Below are 19,524 nucleotides of genomic sequence, written 5' to 3' on the forward strand. Positions count from 1 at the left end.
ATTGAATTAATTTTTAAAACAAAAAAAAAATCAAAATCGAGCTGAGAGAAACCAATACCGATCCAATCTCATTTTTTCCATCTCTGTCATCTCTCCCCCGACAAACGGAAGATTCTCCGGAGCTGCTGAGCTCGATTCTCTGTCCGACATTAATTCCGGCGCCGGCGCAGGAGCTTCTTTTATTTCTTCCATTGTTGGATCGAAATCGAGTTTAAGAGCTCGCCATTTGTTTCGTCTACACCCGCTTCTCCTCTTAGTTGTGAAGTCGACTCATCCATTTGAGAGCTAGCCATATGCTCTCTAATCGTCTCTCTAGTTTCCTCGATAGCTTCACTTCCCGAGAATCGGATTCCTCCAAACCCTTTCTCAAATCGTTTTCCTCTGTACCGAGCTCGGAGATCAAGCAAGATGCCACAACTATTCTTAACCAAGATACTCGCATTCCCGCCACAGATATCACCGGGTTCCTCGGTTCTGGAAAGATATGTGATCGAATTCGTGTTTATGTACTGTGTAAAATCGTAAAATTTGTCCTCCTGCGACTTCTGATATATTTGTTCGTAAGTATCTGCATACATCTCTCTTAAATCATATTTTGACTTCAAATCATGGAAAACGTATAGCAGTCATAGAAAATGAGATGTGAAAGTCAATTTCTTTCTCAAGGAAATGTTTTAGCTTTATGTTGTAGATGAAATGGATCTCTGGTTGCGAGCCACTCTTCTTCCTCGGATGATATAATCATGGTGAACAATGGTTGCTTATGATGTACCATTCGTGGAGATTTAATCAAATTTGATCACATTGTCATCGAAACCACATGTTAAGAAGAAAATTTCCAGCTTGACTTTTAGAAGTTGGCTTTGTTTAAATTTTTTTGGTCTGTTAGTGAGATTGTGTTATATCAAATAGAGGATTAGATTTGGTTATTATAATTTGGGTATTTTAATTTCAAAATAAAATATGATATTGTGGAAGATAAATGAGTATTAATTAAAAAAAATTCCTGATGGATTTGATAACCATTTTACATATAAGTATTTGTCGTATTTGTAAAACTAGGTTCAACTGAGTATAACTAAGAACATATATGTATTTGAATTTGTCAAATTTGTACGATTAGGTTCGACTAGGTACAACTAAGACCATAAATATATACATATTTGTATACAACAAATATGAAAACGATAAATTAGAGTTAATAACGATTCCAAAAACATCTTGAACTATAAACCAATAATCTTAAATAAATAAAAATCAAATTTATCATTTTCCTAATATATATTATTAGTTCAACTAGTTCAACCACGTTCATTGTATTATGATTTTAATTAAATAATAATAAGTTATAAATTAAGATTTATATAAGAAATTCCCCAAAAAAGATCTTCAAATATAAATAGAGTATTTAAAATTAATACAACCAGAATTTATAAATTTTGTAACAAATTTTTTATTTTCACATAAAATACTTCTTCTAATATAAGGAAGACTTAGTAAGTGATCATCTCATATGAAGCAAAAGAGGTGAAAACTAAGTTTTTCTGAACAATGTATTATGAAAAACTCCTAAATGATAATTAAAAGTGTAATATCATGTGTCCAACTAGAAATTACTAATTTTCATTAAAGTCCAACTGGAAATACACAAAAATCGCTAAAGTCCAACTATGAATATGAGAGTACAACTGGACAACTAGGCACAACTATGTTTAAACCAAAACAATTTTTTATTAATATCATGCTATCTTTGGCCCACTTTACCACACGTGTGATGATTTAAAAATAATATCCCGCCGCCAAAAATGATTGCTTACGTGGATCATATTTAATTATTATTTTTCTACTTCTTTGAAATCTATTAAAAAAAAAAAATTTTAAATGTTATTTTTAATTGTCTTAGTTGTACCAAAGTGATCTACTTGTACTTTCTTATAAGTAACTCATACACATAGTTGTACCTAAATAGACTAGTTGTACCTACAAAACCAAGTTAACATAAATATAATCTAAATCTTTTTTTAGTTTACAAAAACATGTAGTAATATGTTCTTAATCTACAACACAACAAAATACAGAAATGAAATAAAAAAAACATAAGTCATGTGCAATCTTAATTCACAAGTACGTGTAGTGTACAATCACGATTGTCACAAAAAAGACTTGACTTGTGCGCTTTCTTTCTAGTTCTTGATCAAGCTCTTCCTTCCACTTATTCTCTATCTTTGACAGAGCAACACTGCAAAGCCAAAACCAGCCAATTCAAGCAGATGAATGAATGAAACAAGAAGCCTAGACAAAGGTCCTACACTAAAGGAAAAAGTGAAACCATTGCTGGCCAATGGCTAGGCTGAATTTTAAAAGAGCAGAATGGTAGTTTTGGAAACCCAAAATGCAACAATTTTGTCACATGGAGGGCGATCATAGCTTAAGACAAGCATGAATGGGACTTATTTCTGACTTTTTGATTCCTACTTAGTGCCTAAGAGATTTTCATATGGATCAAATCTCATCCAGGAACTAATGTCATCTACTTCCTCAGGTCGGAAATCAAAACTTCATAACCGATAGATTCACGCTAAAAAGTTTCATACTTTCTAAACAAATCAGAACCTATGAATCATTGACCCAAAGCTTGTTCATTTTATCCTCTAGATCAAAGCAATGGCAAAGTAAAGCCAAACAATTTTCTTAAATCTCAATACAAGAGAACCATAATCCTCATCAACATTCATCAAGCAAGCCCGGCATGGATTTTTAAAACATGGGAAACAACGGACATTAAATTCTATCTAATTGGCATGACCATGAGTGCACAATGCCAAGTAAGAACGCATACCTCATTTTTCAGATCACCTTCCATAGAATATGCAGGTTGATTGGATCTTCCACCATACCTAGAGCTTGAGGATCTGATAGATGATCTAGAAGCCCGAATTGGAACAAGAGAAGGTGCACCAATATCTCATGGAGAAGCAGAAGGCATTACATGTGAAGAAGGACATGGTAATAAATCTCGTTGTTAATCTTTTCCCGTCGTTCCAACTAATAAAACCAAATTACAAATATTAAAATTCAATCACAACACACTAGTTGAACGTGGTGTATCTAGAATCAAAGCCTCACTTTTTCCAATAATCAAACAAAGATACATCACTAAATAATCAAATCCTGGGATCCAAATCAAAAAGTCACGCACAATTGTCTCGAAATTCAGATCGGGAACTTACTCTTTCTCAATGACGGCAACATTCGTCGAGGCCAGCTCTGGGAGGCTGCTGCTGCTGACGCATGCGACGCTTCGTGAGGAGACTATCCCTTTTTCCATTACAATTACATTTTCCGTTTCTCTGAGAGGTTCTTCTGCTTCTGGCCCATCTCTTCCTTCTACTGCGTCTATGGACGCTTCTCCTGAACCATTCAAGCCACCAACTCCTTCTGTTGGATCATTCTCTCGCTCAGCCTCTCGGGCCAACTCGGTCTTATCGATTGTAGTTTCTTTCGGAGTTTCTTTTTTACTCTCGGAATCCTCTTCCATGTCGGCGGTACCTTTCCGACTCTCAATCTTCGATGCATCTGTTGGTGGTTCTATCAGATCAACTTCCATCTCCGCGGATCCTTTTGGAGTCTCAAACTTCGAAGCATTTGTTGGTGGTTCTTCTCCGGCGGTTTCTTCTCTCCGACGCCTCTCCGTCGACTCGTATACCAAACCATCACCGTCTTTAACACGAGCCATTACTATCAGCGGCATGATTCTCAAAGGATTACTATCGGGGGACGAACACTCCGTTAATTTCACTCCCACGGTGACAAACTCGACGAAACAACACTCCCACGACGACGAACTCGACGAAATTTCACTTCGATTCCACGAATTCGAGAAGATTTTTGTTGATTTTCGATTTGGGAAAAAATGAGAAATTAGGGATTTGATTTTTGAGTAAAGGGGAAAAAAAGGAGAAACTCAACAAACAATTAAGTTTTGAAATCTCGTTTTCTAAATTAAATGGTTTTGGGTCTGATGGGCTTGGATCCGGATAAATTTGTTGGGTCGCATGGGTTTTTGGTCTTTTCATAATTTTCTGATTTAAATTGCTTTATTTTTAATTCTCTCAAAAATGAAAATTAGATCGGTGGCATTCCAGCCATTGTTTCTTGTCTATGGCCTCAGGCCCAAAACCTCATTTATCATTATTCTTCTTCTTCTTCTTCTTCTTCTTCTCCTACCATAAACCCTAATTTTGGGGGGCTCTGCACAATTTGCAGATCCGATTCTGTCTACTAGCAATCCAAAGAGAGAATTTGTAATCCATGACATCGAATTTTATGAAATTCAGCAGTCAAATTATCGGCAAATTCACCCGTGTAACTAGCTTACCAGCTCATCACACTGATTTGGTTCAAAGGGTTTCGATTTTAAAAGACGAGCTTTTAACGATTGGTAATAGTAAGGAAAAGTTCCAAAACGTTTTGGATCAAAAAGGGCAATGGTTGTTTAAAAGTTATCGTGATGGTGCTGGGATCTTGGAGCTTATGGATCAACTCTTTCCTCGTCATTACTTAGCTCTTCAGGTTTCTTTTCTTCTTCTATCTCTTGTAGTCCATAAAGTTTGAATCTTGCCTCTGCCCTGGTCTTTTGGTATATCGTTAGTGGATTGTTCTTGTGGGAAAGAATGTAGCTTCACTGTCGATTAGTTGAGTTTGTTTCTTAGGTTTTGATGTTATGTTAATGTTCAGGTTTTAGAGTGGAGGAGAGGGCAGAAGGATTACTGTATCCCTTTGACATCGGAGGAGTATGCGAAAGGAATCAAAATTGCGGGTCGAGCTAGGGATATTAACCTTGCAGTCTATCTTTTCGATGAGGCGGCTAAGAAACGAAGTCAGACTGCTTCAGTTTACAATGCTTTGATGAGTGTTTACATGTGGAACGGGCTTGCTGATGAATGTCAGTCGCTTTTTAAAGATTTCAGGAGGCAAACGCATTGTGCTCCGACCGTTGTGACCTATAATATTCTAGTATCTGTTTATGGTAGACTTCTGATGGTAAAGAATATGGAAGCAGCTTTCGAAGAATTACAAAAACTGAAGCTTTCTCCCAATTCTGTCACTTACAACTTTCTGATTGCTGGTTACATGACTGCCTGGAATTGGGATAAAATGGAAGCTACTTTTCAAGAAATGAAGAGGGGTCTAGTTGAGCCAGATACAGATACTTATCAGCTAATGCTTCGTGGGTATGCAAATTCTGGGAATTTGAATAAGATGGAAGAAATGTATGAAGTGATTAAAGATCAGGTTGGTGTAAACAGTAGTCCTTTGGTCAGAGCGATGATCTGTGCATATTGTAAGAAAGCTGTTGAGGATAGAGTCCAAAAGGTTGAAAATTTATTGAGTCTTCTCTCTGGGGAGGAATATCTTCCTTGGTTGAACGGGCTTTTGATTCGACTATATGCTCAAGAAGACATTGTGGAAGCAATGGAGAGTAAAATCAACGAGGCATTTGAGCATAAGACATGTGTTAATAAGTCAAGTATTATGCGGGCAATCATTGCAGCTTACTTCAGGTTTAATGAAGTTGACAATCTTGCTAATTTCGTCAAGCGTGCTGAGTCTGCTGGGTGGAAACTATGCAGATCTCTCTACCACTGTAAGATCATGATGTATGGATCCCAAAAACGTTTTGAAGAAATGGAAGGTGTTTTAAATGAGATGGCAGAGACTAACTATGGGCTTGTGACTAAAACGTTTGCCATTATGTATAAGGCTTATAAAAATCATGGAATGGAGTCAGATGCTGAGAAAGTGAAGGGAATGATGCTGAAACGTGGGCTTTAGATGAACTTCAATTTGCGCAAAGAATTCTGTTGTTTTGATTTGTTCAGTGTCTTTATCAGGTGTGCGCTGTACCAAACAGAGTATCATATGGTTAGTGCTGTTTCTGCCTTTGCATAAGTCTCCTGTTTATAGTGACTTACCAGGGGGTTGTGCTTAGCATTAGGTCTCTTTTTTTATCAATCAGGTTGTAGAACTGTGCTCCATCAGGCTGAATAAAAGATGCTGGATAGGCTTCCATGATCTGTCATTAGGGGTTTTGGGATGAGAGTAGCCCACATTTATTTTCTCGTCATGAGTGACTCAACCGTCACTATTCTGCCATAGTTGTACATGTTACGGGCAGAGTTTAAAATGTCCATGGCAGATTTTGGTCCTGTTGATAGATGAGAAACCCAGTAAAACAGAGCCATGAAGAACAGTGCCTCCGCTATCTGGATATTCTTGCTGATAGGATTAGAAGAGCTGTGATTTCCTTCTTACTGAAGGCTCTGCCAAGTGAAGTTATTTCCTTAAAGAGAAACCTGGCTGATGTTGCAGTGGCTTTCTCTTTCTGCCACCCCTGGGTTCAGTTTCCAGATTGTTCTAAGGTTAAATTATCTGTTGTTAGGCTATCAACAGTCTTGTCTTAGATTCACATACTGCTCTATTGTTTAGGCTTGAGCCCTGTTTGTAATTTTAAGGAAACCTGATAGCTCAGCTACACATGATGTTTCAGTATAGTGGGACCTAGGTTACTAATTTACAAGTTCTCACGAATAAGCCATGGAGCTTTTGATTTTATTAAAATTCTTTGTTTCTTTGTCATTCAATTCTTGTCATAGAATGTTGAACAATCTTCATAGTACTCAAATGCTTGTTTTGTGTACTTGATCCATTTTTTATACAAGGGACAATGAGGAAGAAGACAACAGAAAACAGAGCATTCCATTAATGTTTATAATTCAGTTTCAAGCAACACTGAAGGAAGTAGCAGCATTCTCGACGAACTTCCTAGCTCCTTTGAACCACCTCTTGTCTCCTGCTTGTGCTTTGCAGATGTAAAGCTTTCCACCGTTCACAGTGGCTGTTATCAGTTGGTGCTTCCCACCTTCATCTCCATCAGCTGTTCTTGTCAAAACCGACAAGTAATAGTACTGTTTCCCTCCGATTTCTTGTGTAGATGTTTCAAGAATGTTTGCAGTTGCTACTGCATTTGCATCAAACCCTCCCTGCAGAAAAAAACAGTAACAATCTTTAAGGTATTGGTTCTTGTTTGAACTCTACAGCAGTTTCCTTCACTAACTTGAATAAGAAATTACCTCAGAGGCTGTTTCGCCGAAGTAAGCTTGCTTTCCCAGGAGATAATTCACCTGCAAAAACCAGAAACATATCATCAGTTGTGGTGATTATCATCTGATTGAACTTTTTTGCTATAAAACCAGAGTGAAACCTGAGATAGAAACTGTTCAGGAGAACCATAATCAGTGATGGATTTCTTGTCTGTAGGAGTGATCATGACAGAGACATTGCTGGTGGCGTCGAAGTTGTCCTCGAACCTTAGGACTTGTCCTGGATACTCAATTTCTTTACTTGGGTTCCACTTTGATGGGATCTGGATTTTGAATCCTTCTCCTGTGTACGGCAGGAAATCTGTGTTCTTCTTTGGCTTACCAAACACATTAGCTGCAAAACACAATCAAGATTTGCTTCATGATGCTCATTGATATGATCGACATGTATAGAGAGAAAGAGGGATCATACATACCGGCTTCACCATAGGCGGCGTCAGCAGGAGAGACTTTGGATCCGATGGCTGCAGCACCAACGAGTAAGGTGAGAGCAAGACGGCGGGAAACAGCAGAGTTATCGTCTTCCTGAGACTGTTGAGCTCTACATACTAAATGGACGGGTCTTGAGAGGGACACGTGACGGGACGACGAGGAAGATGATGATCGTCCGGTGGAGGAGGCAAGTGCACTCTGGTGCAAGAAGCACGCGCTGTACGCCATTCTCTCTTTTCTTTTCTCTTTCTCTTTCTTGTTGCAACCTGAAGACCAAAAGTGATGAAAGTGTTTTTAAGAGAAAAGACTTGTGTTCATTGGCTGGTTTTTGGATTTTGGAGCATCTTCTGTTTGGATGTCGGGATAAGGTTGTATAGGTGCTCCATCGTGCCACGTGGCAGTGATCCTTTTGGTCTGAATGAATTTCTAGATGTTTGTAATGGTTATGATCTCACTGGAAGTAAAATGAAACTGCTAGAAGAGTCTTTATGAGTCCAACATCTATACTGTAGAAACTACCGCAAACGATTTGATAGTGAAAGAAAACATGAGAGCAGCATGAAACCGGTAAAAAGTCCGTTTCATGATTAGATAAATAAAAGCACTTTGGGCCAAAAACCACCGAAGTGAAATGGATCCAAACATATATTGTTTATACATCATCAATTCCTCTGCTTTCATGGGACCCAAAAACAATTGATCTTCATGCATCTCCCTTCTGTTCTGCTTTGTCTTCGCGTTGCCTTTTGTGGATATCTATCTTTGGAACATACATGTCTTTCTTCTTACCCGAATCCGAGTTGTTGCCTGACCTGGTCTTCGTTTTCTTACTGCTTTGATTCTTCGCCATTGGTGTGGCAGCTTCTTTTGGAACTGTGTTATGTTGCTTATTCCCGCGGGCCTGATCAGAAGGCATGTTCTCTTTCTTGTTACTTGCACCCGAACTGTTGCCTGATTTGTGCTTTGATGGCTTACCCGTAGAAGCAGCTTCAGGCTGGTTGATCCCATTGGTGGGATTAACAAACATCTTCTCTTTTTTCTTACCTGAACCAGTATTGTTTGCTGATTTGGGATTTCTTTGCTTATTGTTTTGCTGCCTCGGTATTGATGCAGCTTCTGTTGGAGCCATGTTGAAACTATGCTGCCGATTCCTATTCATGTGACTTGGATGCTTGTTCTCTTTCAAACTCAGAGACCAAAAGAGAGAGTTGAGGAAAGAGTTTGGTTTCTCTTCCCATCCACCAGTATCATACATCTCATTCCTTGAATGTTTTGGTCCCATAGACTCCGGTGTATATGAAAGTCCTGCTTGACCATCATATGAGAGAATACCAGCTATTGCATGCATAGAAGCTCCGAGATGAGGCGGCAAATGTTCCCGTGGATGTGTTACCTACAAAATGCCAATAAACAGTTGGAAATCAAATCAAAAGAACCCTTGAAGTATGGAGTAGTTTTAAGCTTAAGGGTTTATAAACCCACCTTGAATAAAATAGACGCCATTAGTCTTTCCCGCAAAATGTACATTTGAGCAACTTCAAGGGCTGTGGTTCTGAAAGGCAGCCAGCGATCAACTACCAATTTGACTGAATTTTCAGGTGAAGACATCATTTTCGCTCCACGCCTTTTCTCTTCTTTATGTATGTCCATTCTGTCTTCATTAGTATTAGCTCCTACTTCTTCTTCCTCTTCTTCTTCTTCACCACTATCATCAGAATCACTGCTCCCTGTAGGAGCCACAGCTATCTCTGTTGAGACAAGTAACAAAGGAAGATCACGAGCAACAGTACAGTTTCTTATGTGCATGCCTCCATCTCCACGAGTGATCTCATCGAAAACAACTAAAGATTCATCATACTTTTTAGACGACAAGTTGAAGTTGTTTGACAGCGAATGCACACGGACTTTGGCACCACTAGCAGTTTCTACTATAGTTCTTCGATTATTACCAAAAGCTGGGCACAATCTTCCCACCATAGGATACAATCCTACTGCTAGCACAGCACGGAGTATACCAGGATCACGCGAATTTTGGCTACAACTAGAAATGTCGTTAGGAATAATCCCATGTCTTTTAAGTTCCGACTCAAGTTGGCTACGCATTTGATCCAACATCTTCATAGCACTTGGAGAGACAAAGTACTGAGAGCAAAACTCTGCCGAAAGACCTCTTTCTTTTGCGTTTTTCCAGCACTCAAAGGCAGCAACAACTGCAAGGTGATCACTGTCACCTCCGCAAAGTGATGCAAGTTCAAGTTTTGCAGCAGCAGCTTTCTGTCTTTCACCTGGCGACATAGGCATAGTAAATGGTTCCTTGTAGTCCGCTGCACATGCCAGAGTAAGTGCTGGATCCAGACAGTTTACTAATACAGCGAAGAAAAGCATTTTGCTAATCAGAGGATGAACTGGGAGATGACCAAATTTCTCTCCTAGTTCTGTCAGCTCTTCCTGAGGTGTCAGGGCCCCAATATCCTGTAGTATGCTTAAGGCGTTTGCAATACTTTGATCAACAGGCGGGTCCAACAGTTTCTGAAGGAAATCATTTGTTTTACAATTTGGATCAAGTATCTTAACCTGAAAATGTTATCGAAGGGCAGTGATCAGTAAGAGATTACTTATGCATGAACGGCTCGCCACATAGAGACGATTGCTATTAACTAGAAATTAAATGAGAGGAGCAGTACCTGTAAGCAGAGTTCTTCTACCGGCATCCTCTTGATTTCAGGAACTTTAAAATCTGGCATAGAGGCTGCCCGAAGTCTAGAATAGAGATGATAACAAATACCAGGTTGGCAGCGGCCTGCTCGACCCTCACGCTGTTTTGCATTTGCTTTTGATACCCAAGAAGATTGGAGAGTTGAAACATTATTATAAGGATCATAGCTCTTTTCCTTCATCCGGCCACTATCTATCACATAAACCACATCATCAATGGTAACTGCTGATTCAGCAATATTTGTCGCAAGCACGATTTTACGACAACCTCGAGGGGGGCGATTAAAAACTTTCTTCTGTTCCCCTGCTGGAACCATTGAGTGAAGACATATAATGTCAAATTTAGCACTATCTGCGAAGAAAGGGTTATCAAGTAATCTCTGTCTTGTTTTATTTATATCATCCCATCCAGGTAGAAAAACAAGAATGGCACCATCTTCTGAATCGCCACATATTTTCCTCATTAACTGCTGTATAAGACTCACATCGACCTGCTCTGGGTTGATTGTCGCCATGTATTTATCAAGTAACTGTTGTCCTTGCTGAGAATTAGACTGGAAATTGTCTGCATGCTCCCTGATTATTTGAGCAGCTTCTAGTTGATTCTCTGTTTCAGCCAATTCTAACGCAGTCATACCATCTTTAGACTTTAAGTTCCAGTCCGCACCAAATGATAGGAGCATGCAGACATCACTGATCCTGCCCTTTCCAGCAAAGACCATTAGTGGTGTTAGCCAGGTTGATTGGTGCTGATAATTGTAGATCTCATGACTTCCTCTAGAAGAAACTAGATCTAAGAGGGTATCAAACTCGTCATTTGTCCAAGCCAAGATGATTGCTTCATCTAAAGCAAGTTTATCTTCATCCGTCAAATCAAGCTTGTGGTCTGGTATACTCAAGTTGGCAGAGCTTAGATGATTATCTCCACCTGATTTCAGAATAGAGAGCACATCCTCCAAATATAAGGTTCTCACCTGTAGACACAATACAAGGAGATTACATTTGGGCACAAAAGAATTACCAAATTCGAGAAATAGAGAGTAAAAGAGAAATTAACTGGATAAGTGAATCCAGGGACACGGACAACCGGGCAACCTCCAAAATATCCCGAAAATCTCTCAGCATCAAGTGTAGCACTCATGAGAATCTGTTGGTCCAGAAGTTTTCAAAAAATCAGCTATATAGTACTGTAGTCAGGCCGTATTCAAAGGTGTTTAATAAGCCATCAAGTCCAGCTATCTCAGGTTCTTAGGCCATGTACACAATTTTGTCCGAGTTCATTTGTCCTCAGTGAACTTTCAACTAAGTATCTTTTTTTCAAAATTCTAGGAATGTTACTTCACAAACACAAAAAGATAACAGGAAAGATATTTCGACACTTGTGCTGCGTCGTCTTTTTATTTCTAAAACCGGAGGGAAGGAGACACCTTTAAAGATACAAACCATACTCTCTTTCCTTTCTTTTCGGAGATGGTGTATAGAGTCATCCCCTCTACTCAATCCCCTCCCCTCTTCTATTTAGTAAACGACAGAAAATTTTAACATAGCCAATCCTTCTTCATTTTTGTTCTCTTGTTATAAGTGTATCATTGCAGTGAAAAGCAAAGAGGAACATAGAGCTTAACTAACCAAACGGAGATGAGGATTTGATGGAAGTAAATCCCTGCAAATCAACAAAAGAATCGCAAATTCATATGAGTTCTGTCGTACACCCACAGAAAATAAATTAATTATCCTCTTTCATGGTGTGCAGCATCAGAGAAGATAAATACATGTGTACCAGTTTATTATTTAGCATATAATATATGGTGCGGCAACAATTGAACAATAGCCTTAACCTCAGTTTTTTAGGTCACATAGACTTGATTTCACTGATAGACACATTGACAGGTTGAGAAACTCAACGTTTGAGAGGGCAAGGATGTCTACCTTATTATTGCCAACATGAAATCAGAATAGCAATCTCTTTCATGGATTTCATCCTACAAAGACATTCACGCAATGATCAATGTAGAAAGCTACATAATCAAATTTACAGCCAAGGTGAAAGGTAGAGGATCTGGGATGACAAACAATAACAAGAAGGCTTGTCATAGTGACAGTTGACAATGCCATAAATATTTATTCAAGCAATTTAATTTTCCGGCAATACTCATCATATATATGAAACACGTACTTAATGAACACATGATAGCGGAGCAGATAAGAAATATGTAAAGTACCACAATGATGTGAGTTATGTCGGAAACACTGCTAACAGAGCCTTTTCCTACAAGCACCCTCAGGAGAATGCCATTCGTGCAGAAAACAACTGATGAGTGCCTTCCACCTTTGCTTTGGAGTCGAACCTGAAATTTACATATAAAGTCAATGGCGCACTTGTCTACAATGTTGAAACACAACCCCCTTTCATGTACAAACGCAAGTGTCTACCAACAAATTACTAACCTTGTAACCAATGTTTTCTCCAATGCTTTCACCTCTTTCACAAGATATTCTTTCAGAAACTTCAAAACAGGGATTAAAAAACAGTAAGTAAGAAGTGAGCAGTATACATCGTATATGTGGATTAAAACTGCAATTTCAAAAGATCAACAAGGATACATAGCTGAATAAGTAAAAAAATTCAACCTGACATGGCGGATATTCGACGAGGTTGGGTGCAAACAATTTTGCAAGTTTCTCTTTTGCTTGACCACATATGGTCTAAAAGATATTGAGGCACCTAAAACATAAACAATGGTGGCACTTGAGAAACCTCGAGAATGAAAAAATTGAAGGCAATTTCAACTGAATACTCTTTACATGGCTAATATCACAATCTCAGCTTACAGTAAGCAAAATTGCTAAGGAGATCATTCTACTGAACTACAAAAAAACAAGGGGTAACAAACACCTGAGTAGTTTTCCCGCAACCAGTTTCACCAGAAATGAGAATAACCTGCATTTAGATTTAAGAATATATAATGAATTCTTTTTCAAGCAGTGGAAATCACCACAGCAAGCATAACCATACAATTAGTAAATTCTAACAAATAACATATCAAAAACTTCACAGAACCTGATTGGATTCCACTGCAGATGTGATTGCGTCTTTATAGGATGTGATGGGAAGCTTCGACCGCATCTTAGAGATCTGTAACATAAATCAACAAAAAGAATTTCCTTTCACTTGCTGCTACTTGACATGATTTATAACATCTCAATCTGTATTCTGGATACAGAATCAAATATTACAGTCCTTTCAAACAAAAGAAACACATCTCAACAACTGAATATTCCTAACCTCCTTAAGAGCTTTATCCTTTTTAAGTCTAGAACTCAAAGATGCCACTTTTTCTAGAATCTCCTCACTGCTAATCTGTGGTTTCCGGAAAAAATCATCTTTCCATTGTCCTTGTTTACCCTTGTTACCAGAGTACTTGTTAAACGATGTTGCAGCGGTATCTCCGTCACAAGGTGGGTAGTGAGTAAATAACTCCTGCAGAATAGCATCTGATCCCGGCGGAAATGACACACATTTGAGCTTCTCTTTATTTGATTTCTCATTGGCTTCATTGTTCTTTCCATTCTTATGCCTACTTTTGAATATTGAAAGACGCCTTTGTTCCCCACGCCTATTAAAAGCATCCAAGAGAATCAGAAACAAGACTCTCAAGTCTTAAACCATAGAAAATGAATACTTTCTCAAACCCAAAACACTGTAAAGTAACTCACCCAGAACTTTTCGATTGAATACCCATTTTCCGGCACATCTGATGAATGACTCCACGTTCGCTATTTGATAGATTATGCTCAAACGTGTAAACTACACAACACAATGCAATGAAAATTCAATCAATTTTCCCCACACAAAACAAAAAAAAAAGGAAGCGTCTTTCAATCCAACAGCACAATTAGAGCGTTCTCTAATCAATCTAAGGCTCAAAGACTCATAAATCATTTCTGATAAGAATCAGTCAAAACAGAAAACAATTAGAATCCAAAGAAGAAGACTTGGTTCCCGGAGCTAAATTCACCTTCGTTCCCGGAGGCTCTAAAGTCTTCGATGACCTTAGTGGCCCAAATCCTAGTAGCTTCGACGGAAGTTGGTTTCCCTGCTGCATTATCAGACCTGAATCTCTTGTTCCCCATCGCTATTAGGGTTTGCTCTCTCTCTATCTCTCTCCACTAGAGAGCTGAGAAACTGTACGGCTTCTTGAGAGATTCAAGAAGCAAGCCTCGAAATTTGTTAGATGAGTTTCTTTTTTGCCCTTCCAGAGTTTGCTTGCATTATAAACCGCCTTCTCCTCTTTTTTTTTTTTTTTTTTTCGGTGATTACATAAAATGAAAATTTATTTCATTTCATTTTATTATGGGTCTTTTGCAAAACTAACCTATTTTGATAAAGTATTTAAGAATATAGCAGTACAATGTGGTAAATTAAGTAAATAATACAAGAATTAATTACGGATTTTGACCTTTTTTATAATGGCATTTATGGATTTTGCCCTTTTTTGAATAGTTTGTGGATTTTGCCCTTTTTTAGGCTCCAAAAATATGATTTAACATGCGTTTCATTCGTTATGTTTGGGTTTAGTCGGTTCCATTTGTTCTTAGGGTTTAGTATTTGGTATAATGTACGTATTTTTACAAAAAAAAATTATAAATACGTACATTTTTAAGTGTTAAAAAGGACAAAATCCATAAACTATTCAAAAATAGCAAAATCCATAAATGCCATTATAAAAAAGGGCAAAATCCGTAATAATCTCAATAATACAATGTGGTAAATTAAGTAAATAATACATATGGGAGATAAAATGTCTAAATACTCCTTCATATTTGTTTCAGTGTGTGGACACACGCGTGAAAGAGAGTGATGATTTTGCTCTGAGCGTTTGTGAGTTTGGTAAAAACAGAGGACGAGAAAACAAGATGAGATAAGGAGTGGTGATGGTGGTGTCGGCAACGATGGCGGACGGCGGTGATGGTGGTATTGCAGTGGTGGTTGTCGTGGTGGTGGTGGCGACTGCGACTCTAATCCATTCACTTCATCACCATCTATTCATCTTCAACACCAGATTGCATCACAATAAAAAGAAGCAGTCAATTTCAGAATCAGAAACTTTTATTCTCTAATTTACATCAAACTGCAAAGGCAATACCTACAAATCGTAGATGTCAATTTTTGTATCTAAAAGTGATATAGTATTACTAAAGACTCATACTCTTTAGTAAATTTTGGATAAATACTATACTATTTGCATCAAATCTATGGTTCCCAATATAGTTCTGATCTCTCATTCCTACTCATCAAAGGTTATGAATCGATGCTTGTTGATACAAATCAGATAGATTCGGTTTTAGAAGTCGATGGATCGAATGGGAGTTCACATGGTGCTTGTGAGAAGGATAGAAAATGAAGGAGACGCGAGAAATTAAGAGAGAGAGAGAGAGAGAGAGAGAGAGAGAGAGAGAGAGAGAGAGAGAGAGAGAGAAACATATGAAACACAGAGCGGCAGAGAAAGGAAGAAGAGATGGCCAGATTTTGAATCCAATTCAACAAAAAGCAAGAAACTCTGAAAAAAAAAATGACGAGAAAAGAGAAGAGAGATAGGTGAAAAACGTGTTGTTCAATCAGGGCATAATTGGAATTAATATATAAAATATAGAGAATATCACCCATTTTTTTGTTAGGTGTTAGTTTCTTAATTTATAAATTTTTTTGTGTTTCTTTTGCAAATTTCCCTTTTATTATTTGGATATAAAAAAAAAATTTAAAAGCAGAAATCAAAGATTTGAAATGCTGTAACAATGAAGAAATATGCTTCGGCCGACTTCTTCTTAAGGCCCATTTACTTTACGCTCCAAAATGTTCCATCTATATATGTATGTAGATAAGCAAAATCTTATAAGTAAGGAATGTTATATGTAATGTGTAGTTGGCCAATTGGGGTACTTGTTCCATGCTTAAAATGAGCTCATATGTAAACCAACCACGATTAAAAAATAACATGGCCTAAATAAGCTCATTTTAAAATGTTCATAATTATCTTAGCTATAATACAATGGGATATTGTTGTGAAAGGTTTGGAAAAGGAAAGGGGGAATTGCATTTTTTTTTTGGATGAGACTGAAAGAGGACATGTTATGTGTTTGTAAGAGTGAAAATGAAAGTCTAAATTGTCCGTGATTTAAAGAAAAAAATTAGGGGAAAGAGAAATCATTTTATTATTAATATTCACAAATAATTCAATTTGAAAACTAAACTTTTAAAGTGTTAATTATGATATTAGATACTAAATTATTTTCTTTTTATTTTAAGTTATTTGACTAATTAAAATTTATGGAATTGTTGGAACTTAGAACCAAATTTCCCTTTAATTTATGTGTGCATTTTAACTTTAGTTTTGTAATAGAAGAAAACTTCATATTATAACAAGGATGGCCAACATAAATTTTATTCATGAAAGATAACAATAGATTTTATTTTGACCTCATATATAAATTTTTGTTATCATGGACATTTTGGTCCACCTTCTTTGGTCCTCCAATTATCGTAGCAAGGACATTCTTCTTTGTGTCCATATGTTCCTGACGGTACACATAAACATTTGCTACAACATTTGTTGCAGTAAAACAAACATGGTTTCTTGTGAGATGTCGCTGAACATCGAATTTCACATGCCTTTGGACATTCTACAAAAAAAATATAGAACAACATTAATTAAATTATTTAAGTTATGATTTGATAAATCATTGACTACATAAAGAAAAAACAAAAAAAAAATTAAGAATTTACCTTCAGGTCGAAGTGAGCCTTCTCCTCCCGTCTGAAATTGGTTGGATAACGTAAATAAATTTGGAATGGAAATCAATGGATAAAATAAAATTATACATTTTTTTAATAAAAATATACTAAAATTATCTAGTTTGAAAATAAAAATAATAAATTTATCAAATGTTTGTGTATGTGATATTCTTGTTTGTATTATATTTATTATTCATTATTTGATATTTTTAATTAAAATATACCTTGTGGATTGCTGGTGCATCAGCTGAACTCTCTAATTCCTCACCCTATACACACACAGAAAAAAAAAATTGAAGAAAATTTAATTTCGATGAAATCATAAACCAAAAGCTTAAAAACAAATATTTAACTTTTACATTAGAAAATTGAGTAGAAAACAACAAACTGGATACAACAAAGAAAACTATGAGCTTCATCATTTTATTCTCTTTCCTTTCACTTTTGATATTTTTTTTTAATAAATTTGAGGGTCAATGTTAAATCTATTTATAACCAATAACATTGGCATAATATAGAAGGTATTTTAAGATATCATGAAATTGTCAAATATAAAATATTTACTATATGTTGACACTGGAGCATTTAATTATTCAAACATGTGTTTTCTTGACTAAAATAATTTTGGAAATAAAATAATGTATTTTTTTTTTTTTTTTTGAAATTGTTAGAAATATCCTTTCTTTGATACTCCATTTCTAAAATATCTTTTTTTCTAGCCATTTTCATTTATGCCCTCTTTCAATTTAATTTTGTCAAAGAAACCCTCTTTTAAATTTTTAATGACCATTTTACCCCTATTTGAAAAAAATTAAGACAACAAAATGACAAAAATTAATTTTCCCAAAAATATTTCTGACAAATATTTTTCGCCAAAATTTTTTTGTTTAAAAAATAAATGGATTTACAAAGATTTTATAAGGGTTTACAAGGGTTTAAAAGGAATTACAAGAATTTTAAAAGATTTACAAAGGTTTTTCAAGGGTTTTAAAAGGATTTACAAGTGTTTTGAAAGATTTTTAAAAAGATTTATAAGTGTTTTTAAAGGATCTTAAAAAGAATTACAAGGATTTTAAAAGGATTTTATTAGTGGTTTTAAAAAGTTTTAAAGGGTTTACAAAGTTTTTAAAAGATTTACAAGGGGTTTTAAAGAGCTTTTAAAAGGATATATAAGTGTTTTGAAAGGATTTTAAAAAGGTTTATAAGTGTTTTAAAAGTATTTTAAAAGAATTTACAAGTATTTTTAAAGGATTTTATAAGGGTTTACAAGGTTTTTAAAGATTTACTAGGGTTTTTTTAAAAGGATTTACAAGCAGTGGCGGATCTACGGCATGAGTAGGGTGGGCACGTGCCCTACACTCTTTTTTTTTCAAGTAATTTTGATTGTTATAACTATAATACACCACATTATTATACAAAGAAAACATTAAAAATGTCTTATTAGCCAACTAAAAAAAGAAGCAAATGTCTCCTTAGACTACATAAATGCTAAGTGAAAACGTTAGTTATGAGATATTAGGTATCGTCGAGCTAAACAAATTTTAAACCATTGTTTAGTTTATTTTGTTAAAACATATGTTTTCAAAATGATAAATGAAATAGTAGTGAAAAATTTTCAAAATATAGAAGAAAATAAGTTAAATTTATAAAAAATAAAACAAAATATTTATGTAAAAAATTGTGCCCCGGACTAAAATAAGTTCTGGATCCGCCCCTGTTTACAAGTGTTTTCAAAAGGGTTTAAAAAGATTTATAAGGGTTTTGAAAGGATTTACAAGTGTTTTCAAAGGTTTGAAAAAGATTTATAAGGGTTTTAAAAAGAGTTTTTAAGTGTTAAGATTTTAAAGAGTTTTAAAAAATTTTACAAAAGTTTTTATAGGATTTACAAGGGTTTATAATGATTTTAAAAGGATTTTATAAGAGTTTTAGAAAGATTTACAAAAATCTTAAAAGATTTATTACAAGGGTTTTCAAAGGATTTTGTAAGGTTAATACATAAGTATGGAATCCCATGAGAAGTGTAGGTTAATACATAAGTATCAAATCCCATGAGAACAAAAAAAATATTTACACACCAAACTCACGTTTGGATACTGAATCCCAAGAAACTAAAAAGGATTCATCTATCAAACTTATGAGATCTCACAACTTAATCTAGACTAGATTCGATTTATGGTTTCTTTATTTTCCTAAATTACTGAAGAAACTATTTAAACAAGAAACTAAAATTAAACAAGTGAATAAGCAAGAAGAGTAGAAAAAAAAAATAGTTACCAATTAGACGATAATTAAAACATCCAATCGATTACAGTAATACTAAAATAGCATGAATCAATTATTAAAATGGTGCAAGCGTCTAACTTAACATAGTCCTAAAGCATACATCAGTAAGCTACAACTAATCTTTTAAGGCACTAATCA

At 35.9% G+C, this 19,524-nt stretch overlaps 6 protein-coding genes and 1 long non-coding RNA gene across 8 annotated transcripts in view; 2 read left to right on the forward strand and 5 right to left on the reverse strand.

Moving 5' to 3' along the window:
• The window catches only part of LOC110229281 (pentatricopeptide repeat-containing protein At2g30780-like), a 2,145-nt gene extending 1,856 nt beyond the window's left edge, over positions 1–289 (forward strand). The window contains exon 3 of the mRNA XM_021029051.1: positions 112–289. Within this exon, the coding sequence (XP_020884710.1) occupies positions 112–289 (178 nt within the window). The remainder of the gene's footprint in view (positions 1–111) is intronic.
• A 1,692-nt stretch (positions 290–1,981) lies between these two features.
• Positions 1,982–3,829, reverse strand: LOC110229389. Its single transcript, XM_021029405.1, has 3 exons — positions 3,231–3,829; positions 2,840–3,045; positions 1,982–2,239 (listed from the first exon to the last, which is right to left on the reverse strand). The coding sequence occupies exons 1-2, from the start codon at positions 3,749–3,751 to the stop codon at positions 2,925–2,927; spliced, it is 642 nt and encodes a 213-aa protein (XP_020885064.1). The 5' UTR covers positions 3,752–3,829; the 3' UTR covers positions 1,982–2,239; positions 2,840–2,924.
• Positions 3,830–4,178: 349 nt separating this feature from the next.
• Positions 4,179–6,639, forward strand: LOC9317199 (pentatricopeptide repeat-containing protein At2g30780). 2 transcript variants are annotated; one of them, XR_002332964.1, is made up of 3 exons: positions 4,179–4,572; positions 4,738–5,925; positions 6,020–6,621. XR_002332964.1 is itself a non-coding variant. In XM_021030090.1 (2 exons), the coding sequence occupies exons 1-2, from the start codon at positions 4,312–4,314 to the stop codon at positions 5,833–5,835; spliced, it is 1,359 nt and encodes a 452-aa protein (XP_020885749.1). In that variant the 5' UTR covers positions 4,179–4,311; the 3' UTR covers positions 5,836–6,639. The 2 variants fall into 2 exon arrangements, 1 of the variants encoding a protein (XP_020885749.1); XM_021030090.1 differs by having other exon boundaries at positions 4,738–6,639.
• Positions 6,640–6,674: 35 nt separating this feature from the next.
• LOC9315347 (oxygen-evolving enhancer protein 2-1, chloroplastic) lies at positions 6,675–7,927 on the reverse strand. Its single transcript, XM_002881086.2, has 4 exons — positions 7,580–7,927; positions 7,265–7,497; positions 7,134–7,184; positions 6,675–7,043 (listed from the first exon to the last, which is right to left on the reverse strand). The coding sequence occupies exons 1-4, from the start codon at positions 7,821–7,823 to the stop codon at positions 6,783–6,785; spliced, it is 789 nt and encodes a 262-aa protein (XP_002881132.1). The 5' UTR covers positions 7,824–7,927; the 3' UTR covers positions 6,675–6,782.
• Positions 7,928–8,050: 123 nt separating this feature from the next.
• On the reverse strand, positions 8,051–14,587 carry LOC9317200 (DExH-box ATP-dependent RNA helicase DExH6). Its single transcript, XM_002881087.2, has 14 exons — positions 14,330–14,587; positions 14,028–14,118; positions 13,597–13,927; positions 13,372–13,446; positions 13,207–13,251; positions 12,942–13,035; positions 12,759–12,817; positions 12,533–12,658; positions 12,240–12,292; positions 11,940–11,973; positions 11,368–11,457; positions 10,280–11,284; positions 9,078–10,169; positions 8,051–8,988 (listed from the first exon to the last, which is right to left on the reverse strand). Exons 1-14 carry the CDS (start codon positions 14,442–14,444, stop codon positions 8,299–8,301), a joined length of 3,900 nt encoding a protein of 1,299 aa, XP_002881133.1. The 5' UTR covers positions 14,445–14,587; the 3' UTR covers positions 8,051–8,298.
• A 422-nt stretch (positions 14,588–15,009) lies between these two features.
• Positions 15,010–15,930, reverse strand: LOC110229354. The gene is made up of 2 exons (XR_002332750.1): positions 15,458–15,930; positions 15,010–15,361 (listed from the first exon to the last, which is right to left on the reverse strand). It is a non-coding gene; the product is annotated as an uncharacterized LOC110229354 (long non-coding RNA).
• A 431-nt stretch (positions 15,931–16,361) lies between these two features.
• Positions 16,362–17,677, reverse strand: LOC9317201 (gibberellin-regulated protein 12). Its single transcript, XM_002881088.2, has 4 exons — positions 17,463–17,677; positions 17,328–17,372; positions 17,095–17,125; positions 16,362–16,991 (listed from the first exon to the last, which is right to left on the reverse strand). The coding sequence occupies exons 1-4, from the start codon at positions 17,523–17,525 to the stop codon at positions 16,810–16,812; spliced, it is 321 nt and encodes a 106-aa protein (XP_002881134.1). The 5' UTR covers positions 17,526–17,677; the 3' UTR covers positions 16,362–16,809.
• Positions 17,678–19,524: the final 1,847 nt, after the last annotated feature.

This window comes from Arabidopsis lyrata, assembly GCF_000004255.2.
Source record: "Arabidopsis lyrata subsp. lyrata unplaced genomic scaffold ARALYscaffold_4, whole genome shotgun sequence".
Classification (NCBI taxonomy): domain Eukaryota; kingdom Viridiplantae; phylum Streptophyta; class Magnoliopsida; order Brassicales; family Brassicaceae; genus Arabidopsis; species Arabidopsis lyrata.